The sequence below is a fragment of the Solea senegalensis genome, linkage group LG9, assembly GCF_019176455.1.
Source record: "Solea senegalensis isolate Sse05_10M linkage group LG9, IFAPA_SoseM_1, whole genome shotgun sequence".
Lineage (NCBI taxonomy): Eukaryota > Metazoa > Chordata > Actinopteri > Pleuronectiformes > Soleidae > Solea > Solea senegalensis.
Window position 1 is genome coordinate 3,982,332 of NC_058029.1, and position 21,524 is coordinate 4,003,855.

The window sequence follows — 21,524 nt, forward strand, 5'->3', positions numbered from 1 at the left end:
CTTTGCGTATCCACGATAACACTCTTTTTAAAATTATTATTATTATTACATTAATAATAATAATAACAACAATTATTATTATTATTATTATTATTATTACAATGATGATTATTATTGTTGTTGTTATTTTTAAAAATGTCTTGCTTGCACTAACCCCCCAAATAGAAACCTGACTCACACCTACAGTGTTCAGTGCGGTCTCTCCTCACAGTATCTTCCAAGCACCTGCGATATTTTGGGCCAACGTCTGCACACAAAGGTGCACAGCTTGCACTTGCACTCTCCTGTTCCCTGCATCACTCAATTTGTGTGTGTGTGTGTGTGTGTGTGTGTGTGTGTGCTTTCACTCCTGTCAGTCCACTTAAGGGCCTTTGGTTTCAGAGGAAGCCATTGTATTTTCTCCATCGCCTAGCAACCATCACCAAGGCCAGCGCTCCATTGTTGCTGAGGCTGAGCACCTGAATTGCCTGCCGCCTGTTTCTCTGTTTTCTACTTTTACAAAATTGTACTGTAATTTCACAAAGTGGCGTTTCAGCATTAGAGAGAAAAGAAGAAGACGGGGGAGGGGGGGGGAGAAAAAGAGGGGAACCAGCGCCTATGAAAAGTGGGTGAAAAGCTTAATTTGGTGTGCATTTGAAAAAAAAAACAGAGGAAGACGGTGCCTCGGCGACAATTTGAGAAGCAAATACTGAGCCATTTTTAGTGTTCTCAACCTATAGCCTTAACCGTGTGTGTGTGAGATGGAGACAGGTGAAAAGTGGCAGTGAGAAACGCCGTGAAGGTTCTTCTTCAGCGCGTGTGTGTGTGTGTGCGCGCCGTCACGTCTTGGTTTGCTGAAATGCACTCAGTGATGGACTGAGAAGACACCGAGGGACGAGGGAGAGAGAGAGAGAGACCCACAAAGACAGGTGAACAAAGAGTGGAGGGAAAGAGAGAAAAGAAGTGGAGACACGGCGAGAGAGAGAGAGAGAGAGAGAGAGGGAGAGAGAGGAGGGAAAAAAACCACGTACAGAGCAACATGTAGTGGGCGGAGCTCTGGAGTGTTAAAAAGCGTCTGTGGGCTAGATTCTTCTGCGTGACGTCACTTTTACACAGTTTCTTTGAATAGCACCTGTGTGCATGGGGGCTGTCTGTCAGCTCCGAGTAAAAATATAACCCACGCCAGCAAAAACATATCTATCAGTGAGTCTCCACTGACCAGTGAGGACACACTGTGTCCTGTCTGTCCCCGAGGCCACCGTCCACTCTGCTCTCTTCAGCGCGACCTGTTAGAATCTGGCCTCCAAACGAAATCCAAATTCCTTTTCTTTTTGTGCGAGTTCAATTTTAAGACTCCTTTTTGCTTTCTCGCCGTGCACTGAAAATGTCTTCTTCTTTTTTTTTTTTGTGCGCCTGCATTTCAATTGACGCCCTTGTGTGTGGATGACCCCCCCCGCCCCCGCCGCCATGGTAAGTGCCAACGATTTCACAATCAGAAAAATGTGTGTGTGTGTCTCATTATTATGCTTAAACATTTTGACTCGGGGGACATTTCTGTATATTTGTGCCATTTCCTCTCCCGTTGTGCAGCAGCTCTGCTCGGCCACAGAAATGTCCCCATGATACCTGACATCTGCATCACCTGCTTTCTCTTATCGATTTCTTCTTTTCGTGTGGTCTGCACATCAGATCGCTGCACACACGAACGCCAGAGCATTTCGGCTGCTTTTTTTTCCATTGCCGCGAGGCTGTAAAAACGTAGAGTGTCTTATTATTTTTTCAGCACAACCTATAGGTGACCTGATGAAAGAAAAAATGACATGTCCACCAATTATATAAACACACCTGAGCAAAAAGTACTCAAAATGTTTAAATTTGTGAATTGTGGAAACACGTCGCCGTTCAAAGTTCATGTGGAACTCGTTTTTATGAACAAAAAAGAAAGAGAAACTGTCTCATTTTGTGACTTCTGCACAATTATCGCCACTTTATTATATCACGACTAAAAAACGTGACATAAAATGAATCATAACTTTGAGCATGTAAAGGACAACCTCCCAGGATGTCCATGTAAGGCGTTGTGTATTATTTCCAATGCAATTCACCATGGGTGGCACCTGCGGCACAGATCTGTGCCGCGTGACCACAAAGGGTTAAAACAATTGATGGAAAGCAGCAGAAAGGCGCAAAAATACGGACACACACCCACACTGACACATGTATGAGCGTGTGCACGCACTTCATTGTGTCATATTCAGACTCACTCACTCACCAATGCAGGGGTCATCTGTGCCGGGGGTCCGTGACGGGATCGTGGAGTTGTCACTTTCTGGCTGGAAAACACCAAATTCCCTCTTTTAATCTTGAAAGAAAAAAAAAGAAAAAGAGTATTAATTCACTCAACGTCGTGCAGTCGATATCGAAACACATTCGCGACACACGTCGGTGGTATTTCGAGCACGTAAAAGTGACGACTTAAAAGCATAACTCAAGCGTTTAATGGAATGTTTCATTTGTCCACTGCGGTAAGTTTCCATCGCCACTGTGACCCGCGTCCAGCCTGAAGCATTAACTCAGCGGCAGAGTGCCAGCGAGACACAACCGACTGCACGTCTTCACTTCCAAAGCGGACCTGAGCCAAAACACTAATATTAATGTTAAATTATTAACGGAGCAGGAATGTGAAAAGAATGCAGCAGTTTTCAGCAGACGCCGCTTTAAAACCTGTTCCCAGAGTGTCAGTGTTCCTATTGTTTGATGACGACTGTCTAACAGTGGGCGCTTATTTAGTGCAAATGAACGCAATTTAAAACACACTGACAGACAAGTAAGCCTCAACACAGCCCAAAAGTCCCGAATGTTCAATTTACCACAGAATAGGAGCAACAAACGATCGATATTTTAGATGTGGGAAACGTCTAAACTAAAATATCCCCGCCCGTCCCGTCCCCTCCAGCAGAGCCTCTGAGTGACAGCTGAATCACAGTGATGTCAGCGAAAAAACGGCGCAGCAGTGACTGACAGCTTATCAGCTGGTGTGTGTTCTCTCTGTTCCAGGACTCAGGGTTGTCACTGGTGGAGCCTTGGATCTCACAGTTCGTCCGAGGCAGATAATCGCACCCCCCCACCTCACGCCGCTGACCCCCCCCCCGTCTTCACGTCCAGTCTCTGCCTTCGTCCTTCGTCCCTCAGCCTTGTCCTTCCTGCAGAATCATCAGTGAAGATGTTCCTGACACGTTCTCTGCAGGGGTTTTTTTTGGTTTTTTTTGGCAAATAATAAGAAAGAAAGAAATCCACCTCCACGTTTGTTCCTGGTTTTAGAAACATACGGCAAACTTAGCTCAGACAGACAACAGAACATTTCCAGGTTTTCAAAATGATATTTTAGGTGAATGCAGGACAGAATACAAATTCAAGGACAAGGAGAAGGTTTCCACAGAGAATTTAGGCTGCTGCTAAAACGTATATACAGAGTGTGCAATATACAGCGTCTTATATCCTTTTTTACCACAACCTATAGGCAAACATGAAAACTTTAGTTTCACACCAAATGTATGAAATCCGATTAAATTTGAGTTTCGTTAGAGCTTCACAGTTTAAAGTTCACCGTGGCTCATTGTTATGAAGAAAGATAAAAGAAAATCTCTACTGCAGTTTACCGAGGGTGCACCTGCGGCACAGATCTGTGCCCCGTAAGCACGAAGGGTTAACTGGGCGACTAAAGCCCGCTGACCTTTTAATATTTATTTATCTTTTTAGGAAAATGTCTCATCACAAAAAGCAAAAGGAGAAGGAAAAAATGTATTAGTCGTCAACCCAGTTGCGCAGTCGATGGCTACGTGCGACTCCGGTTTTGAAATAAGCAAAGCGGCTGCAGTTGTCGCACAGGGATAATTGTAGTTATTCAAATAATAACCTGCATGGAAAGAGGGGGGTGGGGTTGGGGTGGGGTTGGGGACGACGACTTGCTCCTTTTACTTTTTTTATTGAAGTGAGTCTCTTTTCCACAGATGTTCTCTCGACAGCTTTGTTTAACGCGCGCGAGCACAAAGAGGAGGTCGCTCGGGACGAACGGCGGCCTCCAGACGAGGAGCGCGAAGGTTTCCGGAGAAGGTTTGGTTTTGAAGGAGAGCTGTGGAGGTAGCTTTTTTTTTTCTCCCCTGAAAGCAACCCCCCCCACCCCACCCCCCCGTCCTTCCCTTGTCTTTATACACACAACAAGGGTTCAGATCTTACATTACAGCTCAAGGAGGCCATCTTGAGTTCGGCGCGTAGCCTGGCAACAGAGCAGGAAGGAGGAGGATGGAAACAGGAGGAGATAGATAGAAGATCGTTTATATTCAAATGCTTTGATTTGTACTTAGAACGAGAGGTTATTATTCTGTGCAATATTCTCTTCTTTCTGTTCCAACATGGTTTTACGTTTGTTCCATTTGCCCAAGACGTTTTTGTTTTGTTTACTGCATTGATTTGAAGAAGCACTCCCAAATTTGTTGTTTCATTTGTACGACGACAATATAAAAAGAGAGAAAGGCTCTCTCCATTCTAGACTAGTCTATTTTATATTAAGGTGCCATTGCACGGGAGAATACAGCAAAATCAGGATTGGCTCGATTCACAATCAGAGCAAACACAACTATTTAAGCATCCAAAATAAAGTGATTAAGAATTTTAACAACTATAAAAGAGGACAGAGGACTGGTGTGCACATATGTTTCATTTAAAAGTAAAGAATATAACCCTATAATGACTCCATATATCCTGTAGACCTTTAGAGGATGATGAGATATAGATTACATATGTTATAATTACATGTGTTTTAAATTTAATTCAAAGTTTTTCGTTAAATGGTTGATTTTTGTCTGTTTGGCTGGTTGTATGTTGTATGTCATGTTAAACTATGTGACTGATGATTTATTATTTTACGACCTCAAAAGGATCACAGGTGTGTTTGTATGTATGATATTAATGTTATATTATATTCTGAATCAAATCTCTTGGTTCTAAACTGCCTGCATGATGATGATGATGATGATGATGATGATGATGACGTCCACAGCAGCGTGGAAGACTAGTGATTTTGTTGTTTTTTGTTTACTCAGACAACAAGTCATTGTCTCCCTCACTGATCTGATACACAAGCTTCAACGTAACAGTTTTCAGAGTGGACGAGTTGTTCGGTCCATAAGATGTTTCCAAACGTTACCAAATGATGACGCTGATGATCGCAAATGTCCTGTTTTGTCCACAAACCAAAATGACTGTGATGACATCACATTTTTATATGGCGCAAAGAACCCGGAAAAGAATTACATTTAAGAAAAATGTAGAAACATTATAAAACGTGTTTTGTTATTGAAGAAAAAAACAAATAGGATGATTAGATTAGGTAAAATCTGGATTATTATATGAACAAGTCACACAGCTCTGTTCAAATGTGAAGCATAATGACAAAAAAATGCAAATTTATACCCAAAAACTTGACTATGAAAACAATAAAATCCTAACTTCTTCATAACTTGTACATAGTTTCCATTTCTTTGGACATTGAGATGAAAACTCAAATGTTATGTTTTTTTCCTAATAAAAATGTTTTCTTAATTTCAAAACTGCCAGATATTGAAGGTTATTCTGGATAAATGGACAAAAGCACAGTCTAAATTTTCAGATGGACATTTTGAGGCTTAGGTTTTAAAGGGTTAATTACTATGAATGTATTGACGGGTGAAACTGTATTTGAGGTGAATCTTGTGAGTTCAAACATGAATTTGCATGTGTTCATAATCTGCTTCCCTTTTTTTTTTTATTGTGGTGAAGGTGATTACTCTTTATAATAACATTTTTATCGTTTTCAGTGTGTTAAACAACAATCAATAAATAACACAGCCAAGTACTTGTGTGTGTCCTTACTTCACTTGTTTAAAGGTGGACAGAAAACAAATGAGAGTTCAGGGAGATCAATAAAACCGACTGTTCTGAATACTCCCAAAATTATACAATATATAACAAAAGGCTAATCTTCAAATGTACAAACAACCACGTCTTCACACCAGGTACAGTAGACTATGTCGTAGCATTTTATACAAATATGTTTACAATGTTTTTTTACGTCACAAGATATTAGGAACAAAATCTAAAAACAAAACAGCGCTACTGCTTTGTGTTTGTGTTTTAAACCCCGGCATACTGAAACTACTGTGACAGGATCTGAAATAAACAGCAGTTTGTTCCAATTCTCATAGTGAATATGGATGAAAAAGAAAACTGTCCTGTGCTTCCGTAAAATCTAAACCGTGGTAACTCGTTTTCTTTTGGGATTCCAGTGAGTCTTGAGTAGTTTTCCATTTCTCAGACGTGATATTTTATTGTGCAGACACTGACAACAGGAACGTGATCAGGTACAGCTGCTAGGTTCAGAGGTCACAGAGGTGTTGGTAATGAATAGTTTAATAAATTTAAAGGTGGACCCAAAACGGTGCAATCTGATTATCCAATTGAGTGTGATTAGGATTTTTCACATATAATAGGCTCAAATATCATTTTAATAACCTCACAACCTCAGAGCAGACATGTGATCTCCGGCGCCTACTGAGGGGGCCTCGGACCCCAGGCTGGGAACCATGGATCTAAAATAATACAATTGTTGCCTTGATCTTATAGCTGCTACCTTGTGGGTCTGGGGCTGTGAAGAAATTTGTGTTTCACGCGAGACCCCCTGATTTCGGGTCAGTTACCGAAATCTGTGGCATGAGAATGTGATAGTTTAGTTTACAGCTGCTTCTTTAAGGTCATCATGAAATAAACCTAGGTTTTGGGACAGATTTCACTTCAGTGTAATGAATTATTGGCTTATTGGTTCATCTCAACCCAATTAGTTTTCAGGTTAATTGTGTAAAAAGTGTAAATTGACTTTTGTGAAGGAAAATTACCCTGAATTTGGTTGTCAGACGTTACATTACATGTCATTTAGCAGACGCAAGGAGTTGAACTTGCGACCATGATGTCTTTTGCACACAGGGTACCGGTCTTAACCACTGAGCTACGTCACGTTGTATCAGGTCACCAATAACACATAGTCTTTATGTTACAGACATAGAAACAATCACGCTCATAGTGTTGTTTCAGCGTTTGTTATTGAGTGACACTGCATCTGATATTGGCAGACGGTGCGTTCACTTCACGAGTCAAAGACTGAATTACCCCCTTTCCTTTCATGTCATCTCATTTTCCACAGTGTTCTCCCACGTTTGACATGTGGACATGATACTCCCATTAAACACGAAGGTCCCCCCAATGGGGCGGGGCTGAGAGGTTCTGCTTAAAAGAACTGTGAACAATAATCGCGAGAAAACTGAATATATCGACGCTGGACATCATATTAAACAGCAGCCTCTGGGCTACAAGGCTGTATATTTTAAATGTGACAAACACAGCTCAAATAACAACTAAATGAATGACTACATGTCAAACTTCGTACGGAACCGCCACGTCAACCCACTCGCCGTATGGAGTGTGTTTTGGAAAAAGTGTCGGCGCGTTAGATCAACAGAAGTCGGTTCACCGAATGACTACGGTAAAATTGCTCTTACCTTTGATGTTTAACCGTGAAAATGGATTTTTCAATGGAAAAAAAACACTCGGTCACGTCAGACGGACTTCCTGTGTTACACTCAAAACATTCCGGGCGCCTCTAGCTGACGTAAGGACCCTAGGGGAAGCATTACAACATTGTGTCACATTCGGCCATTTTGCTGCTTCTCATTGGCTAACAATCAAGCTGTCAATCAAGTGTTTGTCCTTCTATTGGCTGTAAGAAAGCCAATGGGATGTCGATCATTCATATAGACCCACCGCTCGCTGAGATTCAGGCCAGCAAAGGGAGACACGGCTCAATCGCGCCATCTGGTGTTTGTTTTTGGAATGGAAAATATATATAAATCTGCTGGAACTTTGGTACAAAGCCATAAACTGTTTTATTGATATTAAAAGTGAAATAAGTAGTGCCAAATGAGACCTTGCATGTACTTTCTGCATGAAATTTTGTCTTAAGTAAAAGAAGAACTTAAGACAAATATCTGTTGTGATTAAATGTTGACCGTTGTACATTATTTTCATCGTGTATGTGGTTTCTTTTCCCCCCTTTTCTTCCTTTTCCTTTCTTCACACACTGAAGGTGTGTTTGTCCTCTTGTCAAAAATGCAGACTTCAGAAGAAAATACAGAAGAGGTTCAATATGGCTCAAATTAAAGATAATTATACTTATGACTGTTGTTTTAAATGACTCCAGAATGAGCCTTTTACATTTATATCGGGGCCACTTTGTACCACCATGTTTTTACAGTAGCCCACAGTGGACAAACTAAACATGATTTGAGTTTTGATGCTGGCTCAAAGTTACACATTTTCTCCGACACACTTGGAGGGAAAGGTTAAGGATATTCAGCTGCAACTTCACCAATAAATGTTGACCTTTAATAAATTGCCTACTCCATTTGTTTTGTATACAAATCTCACCTTCCATTTATACAAATGTCACTGTGAACATTTCAATCAGATTAAGTGATTCATTGTTGGCTCAGGGTCAATACAGCGATGGATTTAGGTTAATCTCATCCATAATCCACGCAGTAAATTTGACTGTAATCAATTCAACACCATTCTTCTCAATATTGAACCATGAATGATGAAACACTCCAGTGAACGGTCAGAGGTGAAGCCGTCTGTTGATTGTTTTTTTGTTTTGTTTTTTGTTTTAATAAATGAACGCATTGCACTCAGAATGCAAATGTAATCTGGCTGAGATTAAGAAAGAATGAGTCAACTCAACACCGCAACGTTCAAACCCCTTTAATGACATTAAATCATCACATGTCAGATGTCGTAAAGATGAAGGAGTGCGAAAGACAAACACGAGTGGAGGCGACACATGAGCACTGCAGCCTTCAGGTACTAATGCTTTATGTCCGACTGCAGCCGCTTAGGAAAACGCACCCATGGCAAGACACGCCCACTTGATGCCCATTGGGTCACAGAAGAGACTGAAGAGTGGACGTGTTTTCCTGAGTGGCTGCCGCTGCAGCTAGAACCTTCTCCTCAGATGTCAAGGTGGAGCTGGAGCGAACCAAGGGAAGGCTTTACTGAGGGGGGAGCAGGGCCTTGGTCTGATCCATCACCTGCTGGAAGAACTTCTCCATCATGGTGGTCAGAGGCTGCACCTGGGCGTAGAAGTCGTCAGTCAGAGGCTTCATCTGATCCTCAATGTTGGCGATGTAGGGCTTGACCTGCTCCTGGAGCTTGGCGGCTTCAGCCTGGACTTTGTCCACCAGGGGCTGGATCTTGGTCCTGCTGTCCTCCATGTAAGTCCTGTGGGAGACGGAGGACATTCTGTTAAAAAGGGTCAGGTCTAATGCAGGGTTTCCCAGATGGAGGCCCTCATTTTAAAAGTGGTAAAACTACGGCAACCAAATTCACAACGTAAATGAGAAGTAGAGCATATTTGCGTATAATGACATTTTTTGACGACAAAAAATGAATCACAATTTATACTTACTGTGCAGTGTTGGTCAACTCAAGAACCTTCACCTTCTCCACCATGTCCTGGGTTGCAGCAGTGATGCTGGCAGACATGTCTCTGATCAGCTTGGTCACCCTGTCCACCTCGGACTGGACGTCCTGCTTCAGCAGTGACTTGGCCTCAGAGCCTGTGAGACCACACACACACACACACAAGTATTTATTAGAACTTAATCTAGATCAGAAACACACTAATCCATCTGTCGATCTATGCAAAGAAACTGCACCGCCTGAACAAAGCATTATCCCTAACCTTAACCATAACCGGTTAATATCTAACCCTAACCTTAACCGAACCGAACCACAATTCAAATCTCAAGACCCTGCATTTACTTAATAAATAATAATAAATGTGTGACAAAAATAACATTGTGATGAACTGTAGCAGTGCTGCAAGACTTCAGTGCCACAATAATGCAAAAAAAATGATCATTATTTTAGTTTTTGTTTAGTTTAAAGTGACAGTTGGGGTTTAAAAAACAACAACAACATTACTAATCATACTGCTATCACAACATCCGTCCAAATTCTAAGAGTGTTTAGTTTTTGTGAGATGACAGCGACAGCAACACAGAGATTTTGAGGGAATTCAAATCGAGTCTTACCGTGAGCAACGGCCAGTGCTACAACAAGAGCGGCGACGAGGGAGAATTTCATGGCTGCAGTTGAGCAAGTCCAACCTAAAGGGTGTAAAAAAAAAAAAGAAAAGTAAAGAAGAAGAATAAAAACGTCAAAGTTTCAACAGAATGAGAGCAAAATGTGCAAAGACGACGGACAGACACACACCGTACCTGAACTCCTGGGGTTCTTGAACGGTGGCTTCTGTCAGGGAGATGCTGGCTTTTATACAGACGCTCCACACGCTGAGTCAATCATGACTCATCACAACTTCATCAACCGCAACACAAGGAGGAGAGGTCACCTGACGAGTGCGGTCATTGTGCTGGCTGAACCTTGATGCTTGATAACTGTCACAAGGGACGAACAAAGTCCTCAGAGACACAGTAGATGTTCTCTTCATGAGCCTCTGTCCTGTGCCCCTAAAACAGAGGTCTTCAACACGGGGTCGGCGGACTGCATTTGAATCCAACATGTTGTAGCAAATTCAAAACAAAAACATGAATGTGTCCATTATTTTAATAGCTCAGTATTGTGTACCCTGCCTTTTGCCCTATGTCAGCTGGGATTGGCACCGGCGCCCTCATGTGGAGGATAAAGTGGTAGAAGAGGATGAGTGAATGAGTATTGTATGCAAAATAACAGGTATTGTATATTTATGCATATATATATATATATACATATATATATATATATATATATATATATATATATATATTATATCAAACCTAAAGAATATTGAAACTTGTTTTTTTTTTATTTGAGTGCACACATTGCACATTAATCAACATAGTTATATACCAGATTATAGCCATTGTGTGATTTACATCTGTCATGAGAGGAATCGTACAGATGTGGGTTTTGGCCGCTGTCATGTCATTTTGGTTAAAGAGCTTCTACATATTCACCATTAAAGAAATTATATATATAATATATATAAATTATACATATATATATATATATATATATATATATATATATATATATATATATGTATATGTGTATATATATATATATACATATATATATATATATAGATAGATAGATAGATAGATAGATAGAATGATACATATATTATCAAAACATATTGATATATTATGATTACATTAATACTAATACATTTGTTCAGCACTATATATATACAGTATGTATATATATATATACACATATATGTTAATTTGAAGTATTTGTGCATGAATGTATGCGTACTTAATGTACACAGCACTGCTTATAAAGTAAATGGTACTTTCTGTTGCTCAAGACAAATTGAAGGAAGGGAAAAAGGTGAGAATATGAAGCTTTAATGTTATTAAAGAGCCCTTTCTTTATTAGAAGGGGGAGTTGATGAGACCCAGTTGCTCAATTGTGTCGACAAAGCTTTGCCTCATAATTCACTCAGTCCTATCAGCAGCTGCTCTACACAATCACTTCCTTCATTCAGCACAGTGATAAAGTCACGTCAGCACATACAGTCATGTTTGGAGTTATCATGTGTCCCCTCTCTTACCTCTAGGGGTTTCAAAAGCAAACTTTTTTTTCTCATTTCAAGCAATAAACGAACAGGAAACGTCACATTTCACCAAAAATCTGTCCACTTTCTGACAACTGATACACTTATTCATTATTTTTATCATCATTTATTCTAATTTAATCCAATAATCTGTGTTTTTAGTGTACTTCTTTACAGCACATGGAAACGGAGTAAAGGTTAAAGGCGAGTACGGCCTTAAACCTTTTAATATTACTGAGCATGTGAAAACAACATAAATTCAAAAATCAAAACATGAAAATATCAAAATATGTATGAAGTTGGGATTTAAAAAGGCCCAGGTCAGTGATAATGTGAATCTCAGGGGGGAGGAGCCACTGTTAATATTTTGACCTGGGCGCGTCAAGCAGCAGGTAGCTGGATAACTGTAAACCCTCTAACCTTCCTGTTTTTACCGTCACTTCCCTCTTTTATTGTGTTGATTTTATGTGTTTTTTTGGTGTTTGGGGAAGAAGCCCCAGATCATTTTTAGATATTATCACTGTAGGAGAAGTGAGTACCACCGATGGAAGTTCTTCATTACTGCACAAATAATAATTTGGTATCTATGATAAGATGCTGGTCTAAAAAAAAATGTGAAATGTATACAATTTGTATAGCTTGTATTTTTACGAGCACATTTTGGTGCTCTTGGTGTGTTAATGTAACTTATTTGAAGGCACACCTACAGGTTTTTTGTTTGTACGGGCCCCAGTTCAGTCCTGCAGGTTTTGAAGATAGACATCACCCTATAGATTAAACAGAAATACAGAGTCAACAACTTCTCAGAGGGCACAATCAGTACAGCAGTACAATGGGTGTGTATGTGTACTGTGAAGGTGTGACATTGGGTTCACTCTCATTCCTGCTGTCACCCTCCCCAGAGCCAACACCTATTTGCCTTCTGTTTGTTACTTTTACTCTTCAAAACACTATATTTCCACACACACGCACTGTTCCACTACTGATGCCACTGATAAATCGAGCTAACTCCAAAGTATTTATTGTTTTCTCGATGGTAATGCTGATAAATAAATCCTTTGTATGCATTTTCCACCTTCGTGTCCTACATGGACTTTGAGCCTGGTTACGCATCAGATTAGGGGCATAAAACCATAAAACCAGAGACAATAACCTGTGGTCAGTGTCATGAGCAGTCCACAATGCAGCCGACATTTTATTCATGTATAACAAATGCAGATTTATGAGTCACATATCAAACCATATCAAAAAAACAGATCAATAATAATTCCTTTAAACCCACTGCACCTTATGTACATTTCTTGTGTTTGTGTTACTGTATAGATTTTTTAATATCTTATGGTTTTATTTTTATTTTCTTATTTTATTGTATTTAAATGCACCAACACAGCAAGTCAAATTCCTCGTAGATGTAAATAAGAAGCATTTGTACTGCTGTGTTACAGCATTAGTATTCAGGCAATGGTAGTAATGGTCGTAATAATACAGTATTAACTAGCGTTAATCTGTGTTTTTTTGATAACTTTAAAAACTATGCTGGTGCTTGGAAAGTGCTGAACTCCTGGAACACTGGAAGATGCAAGAGTGAGTCAATATGTTTACAAGGACAGTTTAATCAAGCTAAGGCCGTCATCCGATGACCGAGTCCGAGTATGAATGCAAAGGAGAAAATGGATTTATTTGCTGTGTCAATCGTGTCAATCGTGATTTGAATTAGATGGACCATGGCTCTTTTGGTTGCTGTGTTGTCCATGTGATGTCCGGCGACAGTACTGCAGTGTACACATCATCTCCTTCTACCGGGGAAGAAATTGTGGTGCATGCATAGAACGCCAAGTCTGACTCAAGTCTGACTAAGCGTATATTGTATATAGTAATTGGACTATGAATGGCATGATCCATGTATGCTAGCATGACAAAGACAAGCTTGATTTCAGTTGAATTAGCATGTTTACATGACATTAAGAAAACCAAATTATTTTCTTAGCCCGTCTTAAATCTGACATTTAACATGTATGTAAACACATTGACTGCCAGGGTGTCAGGTTATAAGTTTGGAGATATTGGCAGCAAGGTTGCAAGGAAATGAATAGGTATGTGGGCAGTAAATGTTCTACAATTTTGGCAGAACTGGTAGTGGTTAATGCTGTACAGGGTATTCACTCAGAGGGTAGCTTGCCATCTTGAGGGTTAAGGCCCTGGTATACTTTTGCACACAGCGGACCCAACGCTGAGCACATGATGCAATTTGCACGTGCAGCCCAAAGTTTGGGACCACGTTGCCAAGAGCGTGTTGGATGCGCGTGGATAGCGCATGGAAAAAATTAATTTCCGAGTATTAAGCCCAGCTCACCAAGCAGAAACTATTTTTGAAGTAGTCGCCAAGGATAGTCATCCAAGCCTCAACGTGGCAACCCTTGAACTGGCTGACACCATGACTCCCCTGCCCGATGGACCTTTCAGCTGATGAGCTGCTCGAACCAGGCGCGTCCAAGCTGTAGCATTGTTCTGTAGTTCTTTGGTACGAACTTGTACGGCCGATGGTGAAGTCAGATACTACAGGACCCTGACGCACAAGTATACCAGGGCCTTCAGGGGTTAGAGAGCTGCTAGTATTCAAAGTTCATAACAACTTCATAAAAATTAATTAATCTAAATGAATAATTTGTCTTTATTAATCTTTTTTTCCTTCATGTTCACGTTCTGGGTGATTTTAAGCAGCCTAAGTCCTTTTGGATCAGACCTATTAATATGAAACAAAAACAGTTGCATTTCTGGCATGCTGTCAACACTCTTAGGCGTTGGGACGAATCGCAGCGTAGTTCTTGATGACTCCAGAGAACCTGATGATGTGAATTTCGGGCTCCTTGTCTTTGAAGTCCTGCCAGAGGTACTCAGGTGATAGAAGCTTAGTGGGCTTGTTGATCCACATGTACCTACAATTGTAGAGGAAAACAAATGTTTGATGGACTGGCTAAAGAAGCATAGGCCATGGAAATAATGGATCTAAAGGCTTGTCAAGTAAAAGTTAAATGTATCAGTGTCTTGAAAGAAAATGTGGTGAGACAGCGACAAGAGGGGGGACAGACAGAAAAGAAGGATTGGCATGACAGCCTTCTGTTAGAAATAAGTGACTTTCAATGAAGTTGAAGATAAGGGATGAAGTAAACTGAAATTGGGGCATTGTGGATTAGCCAGCTAGCTGAAAATGATAGGAAGACACCCAGATGGTCTGTGCCAGTGTGGACATCCAGACACAATCCAACAAGCTTTATTTCTATGTGGTCAATTTAAAAGAGTCATCATAAAGACAGCCAGGGTCAGCACCTGTCCTGGTGGCTCTTCTTACCTGTTCAGGTGACTCTCCTCCTGCCAGGTTGCCTCAGTGCCTCTTTTCGTATCATCCTTGAAGTTTTCACTGCAAGTTTTGGTGAGTTGATGTACGTCCTTTACTTGGCCTCCATATGCCCCTCCACAGTAGTAGAAGTCACCCTCCCCAGGACTGATGTAGGCATTGGAGGACGGCCGCCGCTCATAGGGTAACACATCACGATTGGTTTTGTAGTATCCTGTAGATTCATGTAAAAAAAGAGAGGGGAACGTTCTTAAAACCAGGAAGATGAAGAAAAAGAAGCACCAGACTGCTGCAATTGTGTCACGGGGGTTAGTGGCTGTGAACAACAACCCAGCGGACAGCACCATCAAGTCTGTTGGTGCAGTCCACTGGGTTGTAGCCTGGGCTTTGTCGCAACAAGGAGGAAGGATTCTCTTTTGACCTGGATGAATCACAGCAACTAGTCTGCCTAACGACTCTGTCCCCCAGTGGCCATGGAACTTGGAGTCCACATCCAGACAGAAGATGTAGTCGGTGTTATCTTGAAGCTCCTCCTCTATCAATTTCTGGATGATATCCATCCTACGAGCAGAGATCTCCTGCCAACGGTCGGCACTGGGTACGGTATGCACCAACAACTGAAGGCGGAGAAGGTGATGTTTTTAAAAAACAAATGGGAGGAGTCAAACAGGACTCAGACTGTTGGAAACAGAACTAAAGTCCTTTACCTTTCTGCCGGCAGCCATTTTGACTTGGGGCACTTCCTTTGGCTTGTCGGTAAAGACGTGCATGTGGACAGTGAAACCTACAAAGAAGTGCTCTTCTGCTGTTTCCAGGAAATCCTTCAGGAACATGGTGTACCTGTGGAGAAGATGAGAGGGGTCACCTCCAGGTTAAAGGTAAAACTAGAAGCGTTGCATTCATGGTTGCATGCAGAGCAGAGCATTGTGACATCACACTTTCCCACAGCGAACACAGTAGCTGCGATGCTGATGTTCTTTGGTTTGTAGATGGCGTCCAAGAGATCCAGATTAAAAGATCCTTCCCAGACAACAGGAGCCAACCAAGGCGTCACCGTCACTACATCGGTACGACTATGACGAAAGACATAAACTCATGTCATCAACAAGCAAACAGGCAGTCAGGATGACAGTGAGTGATACTCACCCATGGATGATGCTGGGCTGTTTGTACTTTACACTGAAACACAAACACAAAGGTTTGCCAATCAGGAAAAACACACAAATCTATTAGTGATTCCAGAATCAGGTTTTGGTTTTAGGACCCTAAAAGTCTGAAATGATTATTACTGCAAACATTTCCTTGCTCTACAGAAGATGAAAAGGATGAAGATGAGCATACTACACTTACTGGTCAGGAGATTCCAGGTGGCCTTCGTGGGTGATATTGATGTTTTCAGCAGCAGATCTGCAGATTACACACACATCAGCATCAACCAGAGTGGATGATCTATCTGCTCTCTGATCTGCTAAGTCTTCCTAAGGAGTCACCTGTAGTTAGTTATGCTGCTATAGATCTAGACTGCGGGGGGAATTTCCTGTGGTGCACTCAGACTCACTCTCTCACACTCAGGGTATGAATATGACTTTTTATATGTCATTAACCTTGTCTCTTTCTCTCCCTAGTTTGTGTCTTTGTTTCCTTTCCTCTCTTTCTCTCTGTATCCTCATCTTGCAGGTTGCAGGATCCAGATCCAGTTTTCGAGGCTATTGCTATCATACATATCATCACCATTATTATTATGCAATAATTAAAAGTCGATATCAGAAATTTCTTTATCAACACTCTCTGCTGCTGCTTAAATAAATGTGATTGTATTGCTATAAACATGTCATCATTGACTGTATAAACTTGTAACTTGATACAGTTGTTGTGTATCTGCTCCTGGTCTCTCTCTCTGTCTCTACCTCATCTCCCTCTTGTCCTTTCTCTCCCCCACCTTTCACCCCAACCGGTCGAGGCAGATGACTGCACATCGGAGCCTGGTTCTGTCAGAGATTTCTTCTTGTTAAGAGGGAGTTTTTTTCTCTCCACTGATGCCTAGTGCTTGCTCATTGTGTGAACTGTTGGGTTTCTCTGCTCTCCTTGATGTTGTCTATGTACAGTGCCTTGAGAAAATGTATGTTATGATTTGGCACTATACAAATAAAATTGAATTGAATTGAATTGAATTGAATTGAATTGAATTGAATTGAATTGAATTGACTTGACTTGACTTGACTTGAATTGGATTGAATTGAACCTGTACCGAGCTAACAAATACTTTCTTATGGAAACACTCATTCTGTATCATCACTTCTTGAATGTGAACAGTGTGACATGTGGTTGTGGGACCAGAGAAATGATAAAGGACAAAGGAAGAGGCCATGTTAGCATTGTTTCTGGTGATGAATATGAATATGAGGAATAGCAAACAGCAGGTAAGAGGAGGACCTATAGTCCATCACAGCCGAGAGGGGTCAACCAGACAAACTTGCTGTTACTTGTCCCTTTGTGGCATCACCACAGGAGACTATTTTAATTGTGTGCACTCAGATACTGACCCATGACTGCTCTCAGTCTGCTCAGAGGGTTCCAACATTCTGTGCAAAAAGACACAAACCCAAACATGAGACCAGCGCTTTATCCACATGGAAACAAAACCTTCCCTATACAATCGTTTTTTTGTTTGTCTTCGAACAAACTTTTTTTCACCATAAGACACTAATGTTGACAGAGATAGCGATAGCACATGCAAGAGCAACAGACAGGTGGGGCTATGACATTATTGTTTTCCCAGTGGGGTTGTAGGGATCCCAAAACAACAACTGTTCCATGTGAATAAAAACCCCAAATAATACAAAGCTTTTGCAGATTTTTCCTAAACTGGTCCCAGGTCAGTGTGTGTGTGTGTGTGTTACCTGCAGGTCTTGAAGACATACATCACTCTATGAATTAAACAGAAATACAGAGTCAACAACGTCTCAGAGGGCACAATCAGTATAGCAGTACAACGGGTGTGTATGTGTACTGTGAGGGTGTGACATTGGTTTCACTCTCAGTCCTGCTGTCACCCTCCCCAGAGCCAACACCTATTTGCCTTCTGTTTGTTACTTTTACTCTTCAAAACACTATATTTCCACACACATGCACTGTTACACTACTGATGCCACTGATAAATCGAGCTAAATCCAAAGTATTTATTTTTTTCTTGATTGTAATGCTGATAAATAAATCCTTTGTATGCATTTTCCACCTTTGTGTCCTCCATGGATTTTGAGCCTGGTTACGCACAGATCTGGGGCAGAAAACCATAAAACCAGAGACAATAACCTGTGCATGAAGATTCCTTCTCTCTGTGGTCAGTGTCATGAGCAGTCCACAATGCAGCTGACATTATATTCATGTTTACAAATGCAGATTTATGTGTCACATATTAACGCAAACCATATAAAAAAAAGGTAAATTATAATTCCCTTTAACCCACTGCACCTTATGTACATATCTTGTGTTTCTATTACTGTATACGTTTTTTAATATCTTAGGATTTTACTTTTATTTCAAATTTTGTAGTGAAATTCCTCGTAGGTGTAAGTAAGAAGCATTTGTACTGCTGTGCTACAGTGTTAGAATTCAGGCAATGGTAGTAATGGTAGTAATAATACAGTATTAAATAGTGTTAATCTGTGTTTTTTTGATAATTTGAAAAACTATGCTGGTGCTTGGAAAGTGCTGAACTTGTACTTTTTAAAGTACATGTACATAACAACAACAAATTCAAAGAATACATGAAATCAAAGCGGATCACAATAATGTTACAGTAAATAAAATTCTTCCAATATAATATATAAGATATAATATTAGTATTAACATTTAGTAGTAGGAGAGCTGTAACTAACAGTAGTATTAGTACTTATGTATCAGTCCCACGGTAATATTAGTACTCACTCCAGTAGTAGACATAACTGCAAAATCACAGCTGCAGTTTGAATTTTCAAAAAACTCATCTCAGTCTTAATCCAGGACATGGAGTCCTGATCCACTTAGAGCAAAGACAGCGATCCAGTAAAGAGCTTGCTTCATCATCTGGGAGACTGTGAAAAGGTGAGTCATGACGACTCTGTTGCGTCTTTGCATTCTATCCTAGTTAATGTATGTTAGAGTCATAAAGCAGACCACTCAAACAAGGGCTACATGCAAGCTGTCCTATATGTTCAGCACACAAAATGTTTTAACAACCTTAAGCCAAAACACTCAGTAAACATTAACAAACATTAGCTGAGGTTATATACTCCAGTCAAAAGTGACTTCAGGTAGTTTTCACTCTCAAGAAATCAACATAGTTGATCACAAATTTCACAACACCACAAGCAGCTGTCAAGCAGACAAACCTGCTGTTACTTGAGGTTGTGATTTCCACGGGACGTAGTCACCTCAGAGGGCTCCAACATTCTGTGGAAACAAGAAAACATGAGATCAATACTTTATCCACAGGGAAATCAAACGTAGCATATACAAGCTTTATCTTTTTTGTTCTTAAAAGGTTTTCTGATGTCACACTGGCATTCTGCATGATGATTGGAGGAGCTGTCTGATAGGTGTTATCTGAGAATAAAGTCAGAATTCTGAGTTTAGCCAGAATAAAGTCAGAATTCTGAGTTTAAAGTCAGAATAAAGTCAGAATTCTGAGTTTAAAGTCTGAATTCTGAGTTTAAAGTCAGAATTCTGAGTTTAAAGTCAGAATAAAGTCAGAATTCTGAGAATAAAGTCAGAATTCTGAGAATAAAGTCAGAGTTCTGAGTTTAGCCAGAAAAAAGTCAGAACTCTGAGTATAGAAGCCGAATGTGTTTAATTGTGGTATGAGGGTTTGGTGTAATTCACTCAATGTGTGTGTGGGGTCGCTGTGCTCTCAGAGGGGGAGCTCAGGTGTGTATATAGGTGGCAATATCACTGTCCTTGTCAGGTTTGTGAACCGGAAGGGCAAACGGTTTTTGACCGCTGTACCGCGGAGGCGCTACTCGTGAATGTTTGTGGATTATTTGAAGGAATTTCATTATGCAAAGAAACGCACAGCAATAAACCAATATATTGCAACTAAACAAACAGCCTGGACATTCAATCAGAGTACAAAAGAGCGATCGCCAAGGCAAAGCGCGTCAACCAGGTCATCCGGAGTCAGAAACCTCAGTAGCGGAAGTTTGAGGCTGAGCTGCTATAATATTAGTCAAAAACCTGCACCAGTTGGAACTTTGTGGGACACTTAAGGCACGTTTGGTACGGAACGAAGAGAACGCCGGAGGTCCAGATCCCGTGAACGCCGTCATCGCACCCGCTCACGAGAGCGCAAGACGGGGGGAGCTGCTGGAAGCGGTTTGGACTTTGAGGGATTTGGAGAGCGTCTGGACGTGGATATCGAGACGCCGGAGAGCGGTGCTGGAGCTGAACCTGACTGTGGAGCATAGGATCATCGGACCATTACCATCGGACCATCAGACCATGGAACTACCGCATGGCGCCCAACGCACGGAGGTATGTGTAGCGCTACACCGGTAAATGGCCATTGAAATTGTGTGCACACATCGCCGGGCATAAACCCAATGCATTGGTCGCCGAAGCGAGGGGGACAATAAACTTTGCGTCGCATCCGTTGATTGCTGCTGGCTGTTTATGAACTGACTATTCATCATGAGAAGAAGCAGCGCTATGTCGGACACAATTGAAGCTGCTGGGACTAATGTGCAAAATGTTATTACATCTAGTAGTATGGCTGGCGGTATTGAAACGCAAACCCAAAAACGTGTGGTTAAACTCACTGCAAAGGCCCTTGCTAATGAATTAGACAGGTTGCAGTCTGGCAGAAAAGCTAAGTTAAATCAAACAGCCATCATAAGAAAATCAATACAAGATTTGATGCTAAAGCATGATAAAACAAAGGTACAGGATGCTCTTGATGAATTGTTGGAAGTCTGTCATGAAGCAAAATACATGCATAATAATTTGTTGGATTCTTTGCCTTGTGAGGAAAAGGAAAAACATGAAATATGGTTCAAGGCAAAAATGTTGCCTATTAATGAGTGTATTGCTAACACAAAAATGTGGGTATCAAATGATGACAGTGTTGCAAATGAAAATGGTAATGTTGTGGACGAAATTAATCCTAATGACAGTGTTTCAAATATTAGTAAGCACTCGAGCCATAGGAGCCGTAGTAGTGTAAGATCAAGTACTGTATCCTCTGCAGCCATAAAGGTTGAAGCAGAAAGGGCAGCGCTTGTTGCTCTGGCTGCAGCTTTAAAAGAAAGGCATGACTTGGAGGAACAGGAACAGCAGCTGAAAAGAAAAAGAGAACAGCTTGATTTACAAGCTGAAATAGCTGCATCCACTGCTAAGCTGGCTGTATTACAGGCTTCAGAGTGGAGAGGTTCTTCTCAAGCACACAGCAATGGCATGAATTCCTATTTGGAAAAGGAGAAAAAGAAAAGGCTTGAAAACTCTGTCACCACGTTGAAC

General features: G+C 40.9%; 2 protein-coding genes and 1 long non-coding RNA gene across 3 annotated transcripts; all 3 read right to left on the reverse strand.

Moving 5' to 3' along the window:
- Nucleotides 1-1,016: 1,016 nt before the first annotated feature.
- Nucleotides 1,017-7,635, reverse strand: LOC122775186. The gene is made up of 3 exons (XR_006361071.1): nucleotides 7,569-7,635; nucleotides 2,252-2,341; nucleotides 1,017-1,727 (listed from the first exon to the last, which is right to left on the reverse strand). It is a non-coding gene; the product is annotated as an uncharacterized LOC122775186 (long non-coding RNA).
- Nucleotides 7,636-8,811: 1,176 nt separating this feature from the next.
- LOC122774994 (type-4 ice-structuring protein-like) lies at nucleotides 8,812-10,426 on the reverse strand. The gene is made up of 4 exons (XM_044034653.1): nucleotides 10,344-10,426; nucleotides 10,158-10,232; nucleotides 9,530-9,680; nucleotides 8,812-9,342 (listed from the first exon to the last, which is right to left on the reverse strand). Exons 2-4 carry the CDS (start codon nucleotides 10,207-10,209, stop codon nucleotides 9,114-9,116), a joined length of 432 nt encoding a protein of 143 aa, XP_043890588.1. The 5' UTR covers nucleotides 10,210-10,232; nucleotides 10,344-10,426; the 3' UTR covers nucleotides 8,812-9,113.
- Nucleotides 10,427-12,845: 2,419 nt separating this feature from the next.
- Nucleotides 12,846-19,303, reverse strand: LOC122774640 (globoside alpha-1,3-N-acetylgalactosaminyltransferase 1-like). Its single transcript, XM_044034098.1, has 10 exons — nucleotides 18,963-19,303; nucleotides 17,936-17,962; nucleotides 17,579-17,617; nucleotides 16,386-16,442; nucleotides 16,182-16,214; nucleotides 15,974-16,108; nucleotides 15,743-15,875; nucleotides 15,457-15,652; nucleotides 15,030-15,249; nucleotides 12,846-14,616 (listed from the first exon to the last, which is right to left on the reverse strand). Exons 1-10 carry the CDS (start codon nucleotides 19,040-19,042, stop codon nucleotides 14,475-14,477), a joined length of 1,062 nt encoding a protein of 353 aa, XP_043890033.1. The 5' UTR covers nucleotides 19,043-19,303; the 3' UTR covers nucleotides 12,846-14,474.
- Between the last annotated feature and the right edge of the window lie 2,221 nt (nucleotides 19,304-21,524).